The following is an 11552-nucleotide window of genomic DNA, read 5'->3' on the forward strand; positions in this document are numbered from 1 at the left end:
AGCCACACAATTACATCCATGGCTCTGCAAAACCAGAAAGCGAAATCCTAGTTTAGTTGGCGAACGGATATTTGTAACTCCAAGTAAGTACTGTGCCATTGCTAAAAATATAAGCGGTGATAGCAACAGAGTCCCTATTGGCTGAGAAGGGGGAGGACCCGTATTTTATTGGGCTGCAAGGATGTCCAGTCAGCAAGTAAGTGATATGACATTTTGCAGGGGTTGTGGGTAATGTCGTTCCAACCATATAGCGTTATTTACCTATTTGCTTGAACTTCCCGCTGAGACTTGTTTTGGGAAATCATTCTGCAGATAAAATTACATAAGGCTGTAAAGTTACCATGTAAGATTGGCATGGTTTCTACTTTTTTATACTTTCTCCCCCGGAGTGAACCCTACTTTTCAAACATTAAGAATTGTTTTCTAACTGTTGATATAATTTTTTATGCATTTTAATTTTATTTTATATGCTATATTTTTCAATATGCAACAACAATCTATAGCCACATAAGGAGAGTGATTAAAAAGGAAAATATTTGTACACATCATTGGTCGAGGACCAGGACAGGTACTGGAAGAAATATACTGAGTAATGAGTATTCTTGAAAGTAATTATTATAAATTGTTTTATAGATTCCAAGTTCTCTGTCAAAATACCTTCTTCAGGAACGTCATTATATTACTGCTGTGCCACATCACAGTCATTGTCTTCAGTGGTTTTGTCAGACTATATATAGGCTACTATGTAAATATGTCCAATTAATTTGCATCAGTAAAACTCATAGCCGGCAGGTAGCCTCATGGGGCGGCAGATAGCCTAGTGGTTAGAGCGTTGGTGGCTCGAATCCCCGTGCTGACAAGGTAAAAATCTCTCGTTCTGCTCCTGAACAAGGCGGTTGTTGTTCCTAGGCCGTCATTGTAAATAAGAATTTATTCTTAACTGACTTGCCTAGTTAGGTAAAATAATAGCCCCCTTTAAACTGTAAAAGTGTATCAACTGTACGATAACTAGGCATAGTTTATTATAGGGAGCTGATGACAACAACCTTACAGATAAGTACTAAACAAAAACATCAACATCTTACATTATTGGAACCACTTTGATAATTATTGGAACCACTTTGATAATTGTATGGAAATATTATATTTTGACCTTGCGTTATTATAGTCGTAAGGATTCACAGAGATATACACTTGTAGGCAGTTTTAACACACCTGTCAGGACAAAAATAATGGACGCGTTTAAGTTGGGGTTCCTGACGTCACCTGACAGCAACACAGCTTTGTGAGTGAACAAAATGGCGTCCTACTGTATGACTGTCACTCGGCTTCGGGTAAGTACAACTTTATTTTATATTAATAAATATATTCAACACTATGCATCAAGTACAAATGTTCAGGTAAAAATGAATTACGAGATATTGTTGTCCACAACGATATTTTTAAAAATCATCAATATTGTAAACAATCCATCTTAGCAGCTATGTCGTTTGGTCGCGGTGTCCCAGTAGACTGTAAACGTTACTAACTAGCGCTCCGTGCAACGGCTATAAGTTAGTCTGGGAAGTGTATAATAACGCTTTATCTATAATGCTGGTTTATAATGCAATGTGTTGTCGAAATGTAATAAATTGGATACTTCAAATTGCACCAAATGTCCAGTTGTTTGCAAGGTGATTCAAGGTTACTGAAGTTAAGTGCGCACTTGTCTGATTTCCACGTCTAATAACAGATTTAGTCAAATCACGGTGTCGGACAATGCGGCACCACATTTAGAAATTTAATTGAATATGATCTTATAAAAACCGAATGAAATTATCTGAATGGACAGTGTCCAATACTGTTCTGCTACGTCTGTAAAGATATTTGACCAAGGGCCTGCTAATATGAGGTAGATATATATTTGATTCGGCAAATTAACATTACTGATTTTTCTCAGTTGGTTGTGATATTCCATTTGCTTACGTCTTTTAACTCTAGATAACTCATGTTAGACAGGCTGATTAATATCTTATTGAGGACGATTGGCTGTGTTGATGATGATGCCATGTTGAAAATCATAGCTAGGTTAGGCTACTTGAGCTGTCACAAAATTGTCTGTGCTAATGTGTAGGGATTAGGTGTCTCCTTTAGGGCTAAACACTAATTTACCTAACACTTAGGCTACTCATTGTAAACTTTAGGTGCTGTGTATTTTGGGAAATTTAGTGACAAGTAGCTGGCTGACATATTTACTTAGTGTAATGCAATGATCTAGTCTTTACTTTATTAGTCTTGCTGTCAGTCTCCATTGTGTAGGAGGTGATGGAACATAAGTCACATGGAGCTCACGTAGATTGTAGATGAGTCATTTTATGGTGGCCTTGTTTTTTGATTGGGCTTTGGGATTCTTGAACCAGCATGAAAATCCATAATGTTGTCTGTCTGGGCCTCTCTGATAATGCCAACATGTTTACTTGAAATGACCCCCATAATAACAGAGCCTAACACTTTGAACATGAGTCAAGTGAAACTTTATCTTGTTCTCTGAGAGTATGAATCCTATATGTCTCTGTTTAAACTTTCTGGTCATTAGGCTATAGACTAGGTCGGGGGAATTCAACTCTTACGCTACAAGGTCTGGAACCTGCTGGTTTTCTGATCTACCTGATAATTGCACCCACCTGGTACAGTAATGAGAATGCAGTGGAACTGGCTTTGAGGTCCAGAGTTGAGTTTGAGGAGACTGTTTGCAATGATTAGGAACTTTAAAGCCCCTCTATCCTCTTCCATGATGATGAACATGTTTCCAAGTTTGATGTATCATTACTAAAAATGTACCCACCCCCCCTTTCCTTTAGCTTGTCCTTGGAGAAGGGGCAAGGCGTCTCCATGTTTCAGCAGCCTTCAACGCCAAAGCCAAGGTGGCCATGAGCCGCTTTGAGCCTGGCACCAGCATCAGCTATGAGAAGCTGCATGAGAACATTGACATTGTGCGCAAGAGGTCAGTAGCTGCCTTTCCAACCTCACACCCAGCGCTCCTCAGTGTTCCTCTGTTAATAACCACTACTACTATGACATGCCCATTACAACTGCTCACTAAATCCTTTGACATGTTAGCGTGTTGACTTCTCATGTTCAGCAACACTGGCCACACTGAGCTAACTTTAGATTACAAAGCATTCCTCCTAGTGAGTTAACCTTTTTTTAATGTATTTTAGAAGTTGAATTCTAACCACACTGGCCTCCAATCCCTGCCCTCCTCTCACCTCAGGCTCAATCGCCCCCTCACCTTGTCGGAGAAGATTGTGTATGGTCACCTGGATGACCCTATGGGGCAGGACATCGCCAGGGGCCGCACTTACTTGCGTCTGCGTCCGGACCGTGTGGCCATGCAAGACGCCACGGCCCAGATGGCCATGCTACAGTTCATCAGCAGCGGCCTGCCCAAGGTGGCCGTGCCCTCAACCATCCACTGTGACCACCTGATTGAGGCGCAGATCGGAGGGGTCGAGGATCTAAAGAGGGCCAAGGTCAGTAGGGAGCAGGGGAAACTCAAGGGCCTGTCCAGATGTTTTTGGGCTGTCCAGCTGATTTCTGTTGGCTGAGATTTAGGGTGTTCTACAGAGGGATCATCTTTCCATGGTATCACGAGTTCCTAGGGGTAACCAAAAGTTTATTTAACCTTTATTTAACTAGGCAAGTCAGTTAAGAACAAGTTCTTACTTACAATGACGGCCTACCATAAGTATTGCATTGGGGCCAAGATGACCCAAATGAGAGGGAATGTTGGTTAACTCCACACACACACACACACACACACACACACACACACACACACACACACACACACACAGCATCACATTATATTTTTAGACAAAGCGAAGCCCTGAGGAATATTTAGCATGGGTGACACTTACTACATCCAATTGTACAGAGGTCAAATTGAGGAACAGGGATTAAAGGGGAATTAAGGTCTGCAGCCAAATATGTGCTGTGACGGTTACATAAAGGGGACTACCAGCTGAAAATATATTCTCCTCAACTGACACGCCAACCTCTTCTCCCTGGTCCTTTTTAATCCAGGAAGTGAATCAGGAGGTTTACAACTTCCTGGCGACAGCTGGAGCCAAATATGGAGTTGGCTTCTGGAAACCAGGCTCTGGAATCATTCACCAGGTACTGGAACTATACTGGTACAATAAAGGATAACTGGTTAGATTGAGCTGCCATGAGACTAATTTTGTATTTGAACAATATCCACTTCTGAAATTAGACTAACAACTAGATTGGAGCTCAGGAATACTGCTGTGAAACGAGTAGCAGAATACATTGTTCACTCATGATATCAAACCTGTTATACATTCAGATCTTGACGTTATTGAGATCAATACGTCAAAGGATTGTTGTGCATTGGCTAACAGATTTCACTTACCCTTGACAGATAATTCTAGAGAACTATGCCTACCCAGGAGTCCTGCTCATTGGCACAGACTCCCACACACCTAATGGGGGCGGCCTGGGCTCCATCTGCATCGGAGTGGGTGGCGCTGACGCTGTGGACGTCATGGCTGGTATTCCATGGGAGCTCAAGTGTCCCAATGTGAGCTGCTATGACAGTGAACCACCTCACTGCATTCCCTTCACCCACTCATGTATCGATCTCCTTCCTACATGTATAAAATAAAAAAAAAAACAGACTTTTCACAAATGTAGTAATAACTCCCTCCTCCCCATCAGGTGATTGGAGTGAAGCTGACTGGTAGTCTATCGGGCTGGACCTCTCCCAAGGATGTTATCCTGAAGGTGGCTGGGATCCTGACAGTGAAGGGGGGCACTGGAGCCATTGTGGAGTACCATGGCCCAGGCGTCGACTCCATTTCCTGCACCGGTGAGGCCAAAAGATAGTAAGGTTTACCTGAACTAGTGAGTAAACTACTCTATGCTGTTTGTTTTAACACTGCTTGTTTCAGTTGAGTTTGTCCAGTGGTTTGGTCTTGATTTGGTGCTAGTTTGCATAAAAACTTGATGTGACTGTTCCCACCTCCTGGTTGCAGGTATGGCAACTATCTGCAACATGGGAGCTGAAATTGGGGCCACCACCTCTGTTTTCCCCTACAACCACCGCATGAAGACTTACCTGAATAAGACTGGACGTGCAGGTTAGCACTCACAATAAGACATTCTGGAATATTTTTAAAGCCTGTTATTTCACAATATGTTCCGTGTCAGTCTAGCAGCCACTGATACACATACAGCATAGTCCTTTAGCATTTTTGTATTCTCTTTCTAACTTTTTCCATCTACTTTCAGACATCGCTGCCCTGGCTGACAAGCATAAGGATGACTTGGTCCCTGACAAAGGCTGCAAGTACGACCAGGTCATTGAGATCAACTTGAGTGAGGTGAGTCCACTCGGTTATTAGGCTGACATCCATTACTTGTATTTATAGAATATCTTTTCAAGAAATAACACACATTGTCAATGCTAACTGTTTGTCTGTCCCTGGCAGCTGAAGCCCCATATCAACGGGCCCTTCACTCCTGACCTGGCCCACCCAGTGTCTGAGATTGGTGCTGTGGCTGAAAAGAACGGCTGGCCCCTGGAGGTCAAAGTGGGTCAGTATCAGCACCAGTGGTCACACGGTATCTTTAACACTGCCTTAAAGTCTACATTTTGCACTCTGTTAATATTCAAGGAAAGCCCTATAATAGGAAAGTACAGTAACATTTCATTATCATATATTTGCAGGCGTATTTACATGACTGTTAAAATCACCTGCGTTTCTCCTGTCTTTATTAACCTGATTTCCGGTGGTCCCTTGTGGTCCCACTAGGTCTGATTGGCAGCTGCACCAACTCCAGCTATGAGGACATGGGCCGTGCTGCTTCCCTGGCCAAGCAGGCCCTAGACAAAGGCCTGAAGTGCAAGGCTGCGTTCACAGTCACCCCCGGCTCTGAGCAGATCCGCGCCACCATTGAGAGGGATGGCTTTGTGAGTTCAAACCTTTTGGGGGGAAAAAGTCAATTTCCAAACTAGTTGCCCTTTACTTGATTTGTAGGTACATTGCTTTTTTCTCCTTCAGTCTAAGATCCTGAGGGATGTGGGTGGAGTGGTCCTTGCTAATGCTTGTGGACCCTGCATTGGCCAGTGGGACAGGAAGGATGTGAAGAAGGGGGAGAAGAACACTATCGTCACCTCCTACAACAGGAACTTCACTTCCAGGAATGATGCTAACCCTGCCACTCATGCTTTCGTCACATCCCCTGAGGTACCAATAATTACAACACACACACCATTATGACGTCCACACTGTCCCCCTGTAACTGCCTTGATAACCCTCTCTTCCTATACAGATTGTCACAGCCTTGGCCATCGCTGGTACCCTGAAGTTTGATCCTGAGACTGACTACCTCACCGCGGCCAATGGTGAGAAATTCAAGTTGGAGCCACCCAACGGTGACGAGCTGCCTGCCCGTGACTTTGACCCCGGCCAGGACACCTACCAACACCCCCCTGCCGAGAGCAGCTCCGTTATGGTGGACGTCAGCCCCACCAGCACCCGCCTGCAGCTGCTGGAGCCCTTTGACAAGTGGAACGGCAAGGACCTTGAGGACCTGCAAGTGCTGATCAAGGTGAGGGAAGGGGAGAGGTGTAGAGGATGTCAAGACAGATAAGATGAGGAAGGCCTCTTCTCACTGTTTGGCTGAGTTCTATCCTCCACCAAGGACCATGGTTGGAATTGAGAGGCCTTCAACGGTGGCATTACGTTCTAATTATTAAAGACTTAGAAACCACTGAGTTGGCAGATGGTTGTTCAGGCATGTGGTGCCACATTTGGATGGCCATTTACCCCACGGTCTCTTTTCTTCCTTCCTGTTCCGCAGGTGAAAGGCAAGTGCACCACAGACCACATCAGCGCCGCTGGCCCCTGGCTCAAGTTTCGCGGTCACCTCGACAACATCTCCAACAACATGCTCATTGGAGCAATCAACATCGAGAACGATGCGGTCAACAAGATCAAGAACCGGCTGACGGGAGAGTACGGGGGCGTGCCTGACGTGGCTCGCCACTACAAGGTGTGACAGACAGTAACTGGAGGGGGGACCTATAGAGGCTGTGTACTGTTGGGCTGTCCCAGAATAACAATATTTAAATTAGAATCTGATTTTAAGAAATATTCCCTCTCTGCTCCCGCCAGGCTAACGGTCTGTCGTGGGTGGTTGTGGGGGATGACAACTATGGGGAGGGCTCGAGCAGAGAGCACGCAGCCCTGGAGCCCAGACACCTGGGAGGCAGGGTCATCCTCGTCAAGAGCTTCGCCAGGATCCACGGTACACTTAGATGTTACATGTGGAGTCACCAAGAGAGAGTAGAGGGTATAGGGGTGTGGCGGGGCAAGTGGGTGGGTAGCATGAGAGGAAAAGCTTTTGGTGGGAACCTGCTCAATCTGAGACTATTTGTGTTGAGACAGAGCTCATGTAGCTATCATGAGACTCATTGCACAAGAGGGGAAACATGGTTAGAAACAAGATCACCCACACACTTTGAATGTGCACATTGTTCTCTATGACCTTGACTTGGCATGTAATGGATCTGCCCCGCTGTGGTAGGAGGCCTCTGTTTACACAATGGAGCTCGATACTAGCCAATTCCCCAAGCTCCCTCTTGTTCCCCACTTTCTTTTTTTCTGTCTTGTTTTCTTTCTTTTCTCCTCATTGCCATTCTGTCCTCTTCTCAGAGACCAACCTGAAGAAGCAGGGTATGCTGCCCTTGACCTTTGCTGACCCCACCGACTATGACAAAATCCGCCCCGATGACAAGATCTCCATCACAGGCCTCGCAACCTTTGCCCCCGGCAAGGTGAGCGTCATTGACCATTCAGCCACCCAAATTACCGACCTCCATATAATGGGGATGGGACTTGGTAGTATGTGTATTTTACACGGATGCCTTACAGGCCAGCTGTCTTTCTCCTCTAGCCCCTGAAGGGAGTGGTGAAGCACGGTGACGGCAGCCAGGACATCATCACCCTGAACCACACCTTCAACGAGAACCAGGTCGAGTGGTTCCACGCCGGCAGCGCCCTCAACAGGATGAAGGAGCTTCAGTAACTGAAGGGACCCAGGGGGGTCCGCAGGGACGGAGGAGCACAGAGAGAAGCGGGCCTGGAGATACTGAGGGGGAGGGGCTGCACAGAGGTGGGAAATGGGTGGTAGCAGCCTGCCTAGCGTAAATGCACCCCATGCCGCTGTACAGATGAAATACTCGCGCACACATACAGGATTACTGTCAATGCTCTCCCCACAGACAGGTAGAGCCGTATACGCACACAAGCTCTGACATAACACACACAAGAACCCTTGTCTTTGTTTCAGCATAGCATTTGTGTTCCTATTCTAGGCAGCACTGCTCTTGTTGGCAGTACTCTGTTTGTGTAGAAATCACATTTGTCACGCTTCTTGCCATTGACTGTAGCGCTGCAGTATTCAATTCACTCTTACCTCACAAACACACTGCTAGCTCTCCATATCTGGTCTGTAGCTTGAATCCTGCTCACATTACTTTCCCTGTCGTAGTTGTTGTGTTAAGCTGTGTACCTGGACCTCCACTTGTTTCCTCCAACACAGACAGCTGGTTAACCCAGTTGCACATTTTAGTTCACTGAATGTATCCCTCTCATTCCCAGGATTTACAACTCTTGTTAGTTCAATATTATTGCTAGTGAAGATTTATGTGAATATTTGTTTAGTTAAGTCCACCATAGTTCTATTGGGCCTCAGGAGCTGCACATTTTTCCTGTGACTTACCTGAATTGATTTGTTTTAGTCGTTGATTAGAGAGCAAGTGGCCTAACCTGGTTACCCAGGCCTAATAACTGTTCATATAGTAGATTAAAGGCATCAATGGAACCATTAGATTCTGTGGCCCCAGGACCAGGTTGTAGTGATAAGGTCAATCCTTCTACAGAGTGTAGTGTATGCATGGACTTTTGTTGTAGGGTTTTCCTTTTCTGGCGTTTTCTCTTGACCCAAAATCAATTTTAACCCACGGAATTTGGTGTACCGTTTGTCACTCCTTTGCATTCCACACTTTAACTCTCTACCGCTGTTTTCTCCACATGCTTCATTTGTTTCTACTTGAGGGCTATTGCATGACATTTATATTAGATCCTAGCAGCCCTTTTCTGTGTGTCTCTGTAGGTGGGAGTAAAATGCTACATACTGCTGTGTTGTACTAGTCTTGCCATTACTTTCCATGTGTGTGTCCATATATGTTAGCTAGCTAATCAGACCCTTGCCTGTCCATATCCCTGTCTGGCTTTGTGCTGCCCCTCTGTCCTTGCTAATTCCAGGGCTCCACGCACAGCTTGAGGGACCTCCTCTTACAAAATGAACGCACAATATAGTGTCCAGATGGCTGTACACTAGCGCTATATGTAGTAGTATTGTAGACACTCCACGCTTTCACTTATACATCGAAAAGCTGCACTCCATAGCATCTTAAAGCAAGGGTGTGATTATTCATTTGAAATGACAGAATACAATGACAAATGTAATTTGAGAAATGTATACCATTATCTGATTCAAGTTATTACATTTGGCTAAAACTCTTGCCATTTTGTATCTACATTTTCCCACTTAAATGGTACATTGTGTGTTTGAGGATATTGCAGCTAAGTCTTTAAGTGTGAATGTTTTTAAATTGGCTTTGGGGGGCCATGACCACCTATTCATTGCATTTGTTGTCTTCTCGTCACTAAGTACTAATTTACTTTAAAGTAAGTTAGAATCAAAGTATTCATGGGATTACTTTGGAGATTGGATTGGCTACTTCCATTGGTCATGGTGCCAAGATGATTAATGTTGCTATCAAATCAATGTTTATTTTCATGTCAGTGATGAACTGAAGAGCTAACGGTCTCAGTTTTTGTAGTTGCAGTAGGGTGTAATGAAAGTAGAAATGCAATGCCTATTTTTTTTAATTTGTTTTGGTCCTCTAGCATATGGTCTTCATTGACTTCAGTGACAATATATTCAGATGAATGGCAATGGCGCTGTCAAACCCACATGTATTTAAAGGAACTTGGTTTGGGCCTGTGTGTAAATAATGTGATATAGAGGTGTACATATGCACTATATTATAAAATGGAGAGAGGGTGGGCAGTAGCTGCCTGGTTGAATGCAGAGCCTTTCGTTCTCTGATAAACCCACTGTATCAAACTAATCATTTAATCTCCCATCAATTATCTTTTGTTAATCTGAAGCCTAAAATATTTTTTCCATTCCCCCCTCCCCAATCTAAGGGTTTCACAACTAGTCATACCAATTAACAGGTGGTTGGAGGTTTTAAATGAAAGGTAAATTATTGTTGAAGCACTAAAGTAGGGTTGTACTGTAAGTCTCAATGTTTTGTCACTCTTGGACCTGTGCTGTACAGTGGTCCGTCTTTGTATGTTGCTCCCAGGTGAATGTTGGAGTTGTCAATGTAAAGGGAGAGACTGGTCAGGTGAGACATGTCTAGGCTTTGTTTTAAAATTATTTGATGCAGATGAAGGAACCCCTGATTTAAAACCGGATTGGCTCTTGATCATTGCGACTTTAACCCATGGTGTATGCGGTTTAGAGCACATTAACCAACTTGTTATACTAATTCCTCATTTGCTCAACCTTAGCAAAGTTAACATGTTGCTGATGAATTCTCTCTGATCTGTCTACTGAAGTTAATCGCCAAAGATGCCTCATGAAAATGCTCCATTACATACTAAATCAAACATAAGTGTTACAAAGGTTTGCCATTCTGTTTCATTTTTTTCATGTCAATGAACCCCATGTATGAAGATGACCAGTGTAATGCCAGCAGCATTTAAGTTTGTCAGTTGTGTGGCTTTTAAAAATAAATTAATAGTCTTAAATTCCCAAGTATTTAATGCAGTCTCTAAATGGAACCGTTGCTTTGTTTTATTGGCCTAGCTATTTATTTCCATTTTGAAACACTGTCAATGATTGACTTCATAAGAATGCAAATTTTGTTCAGACACTGCAAACAATTAAATGTAGACACCGATTGACAGGCGTTATTTAATGTAATCTCAAGTGGTGAATTCCGCTTCACTGATTTCCATATTTGTTTTGATTTTAAAGTTGGTTTTGTATTAGGTGATTTGAATGCTTGCAGTTTCATAGCGTGCAAGATTAAAAAGAGATTTTAGGATATTTCCTGTGGTAAATTAATATTTAATAAAGATGAATAAAATCTGTTGTAATTTCTTTATTTTTTGAAAGTCTTAATTAGATTTAATTCAGCACTTTTATAGTTACTGTACCAGTAATACAGTTAAAATACTACACAATTCAGCACTGTGAATATAGTATCCCTTAGCTATAATAGAGGCTGTTTCCCAGACACAGAATGAGCCTTGTCCTGGACTAAGAAGTACTTCCAATGGCTATTTTCAGTCCATGACTAGGCTTAACCTGTGTCTGGGTTTTTCCATTACAGCACCAGTGTGTTGCCAGTGAATATGTTAATGTAGACTCTAGGGTTATTTTTTTGAGCAGGGCTGTGGAAT

The 11552-nt window shown here is 43.4% G+C and overlaps 1 protein-coding gene across 1 annotated transcript; it reads left to right on the plus strand.

Moving 5' to 3' along the window:
* The first annotated feature begins 862 nt into the window (after positions 1 to 862).
* Positions 863 to 11240, plus strand: LOC106601239 (aconitate hydratase, mitochondrial). Its single transcript, XM_014193285.3, has 16 exons — positions 863 to 1334; positions 2841 to 2983; positions 3254 to 3512; positions 4066 to 4158; positions 4424 to 4582; positions 4720 to 4870; positions 5037 to 5141; positions 5293 to 5384; positions 5493 to 5598; positions 5817 to 5974; positions 6066 to 6251; positions 6337 to 6615; positions 6868 to 7059; positions 7182 to 7314; positions 7722 to 7843; positions 7963 to 11240. Exons 1-16 carry the CDS (start codon positions 1299 to 1301, stop codon positions 8092 to 8094), a joined length of 2346 nt encoding a protein of 781 aa, XP_014048760.1. The 5' UTR covers positions 863 to 1298; the 3' UTR covers positions 8095 to 11240.
* Positions 11241 to 11552: the final 312 nt, after the last annotated feature.

Source organism: Salmo salar, chromosome 03, assembly GCF_965601325.2.
Source record: "Salmo salar chromosome 03, fSalSal1, whole genome shotgun sequence".
In the NCBI taxonomy this organism is placed as follows: Eukaryota; Metazoa; Chordata; class Actinopteri; order Salmoniformes; family Salmonidae; genus Salmo; species Salmo salar.

Bases quoted from the DNA above. Each gene is read 5' to 3' on its own strand.
- LOC106601239 (XM_014193285.3), top strand. From the start codon at position 1,299: ATGGCGTCCTACTGTATGACTGTCACTCGGCTTCGG. The intron at 4,159-4,423 runs GTACTGGAACTA...TACCCTTGACAG, and splicing joins GCTCTGGAATCATTCACCAG to ATAATTCTAGAGAACTATGC. The intron at 7,060-7,181 runs GTGTGACAGACA...TGCTCCCGCCAG, and splicing joins ACGTGGCTCGCCACTACAAG to GCTAACGGTCTGTCGTGGGT.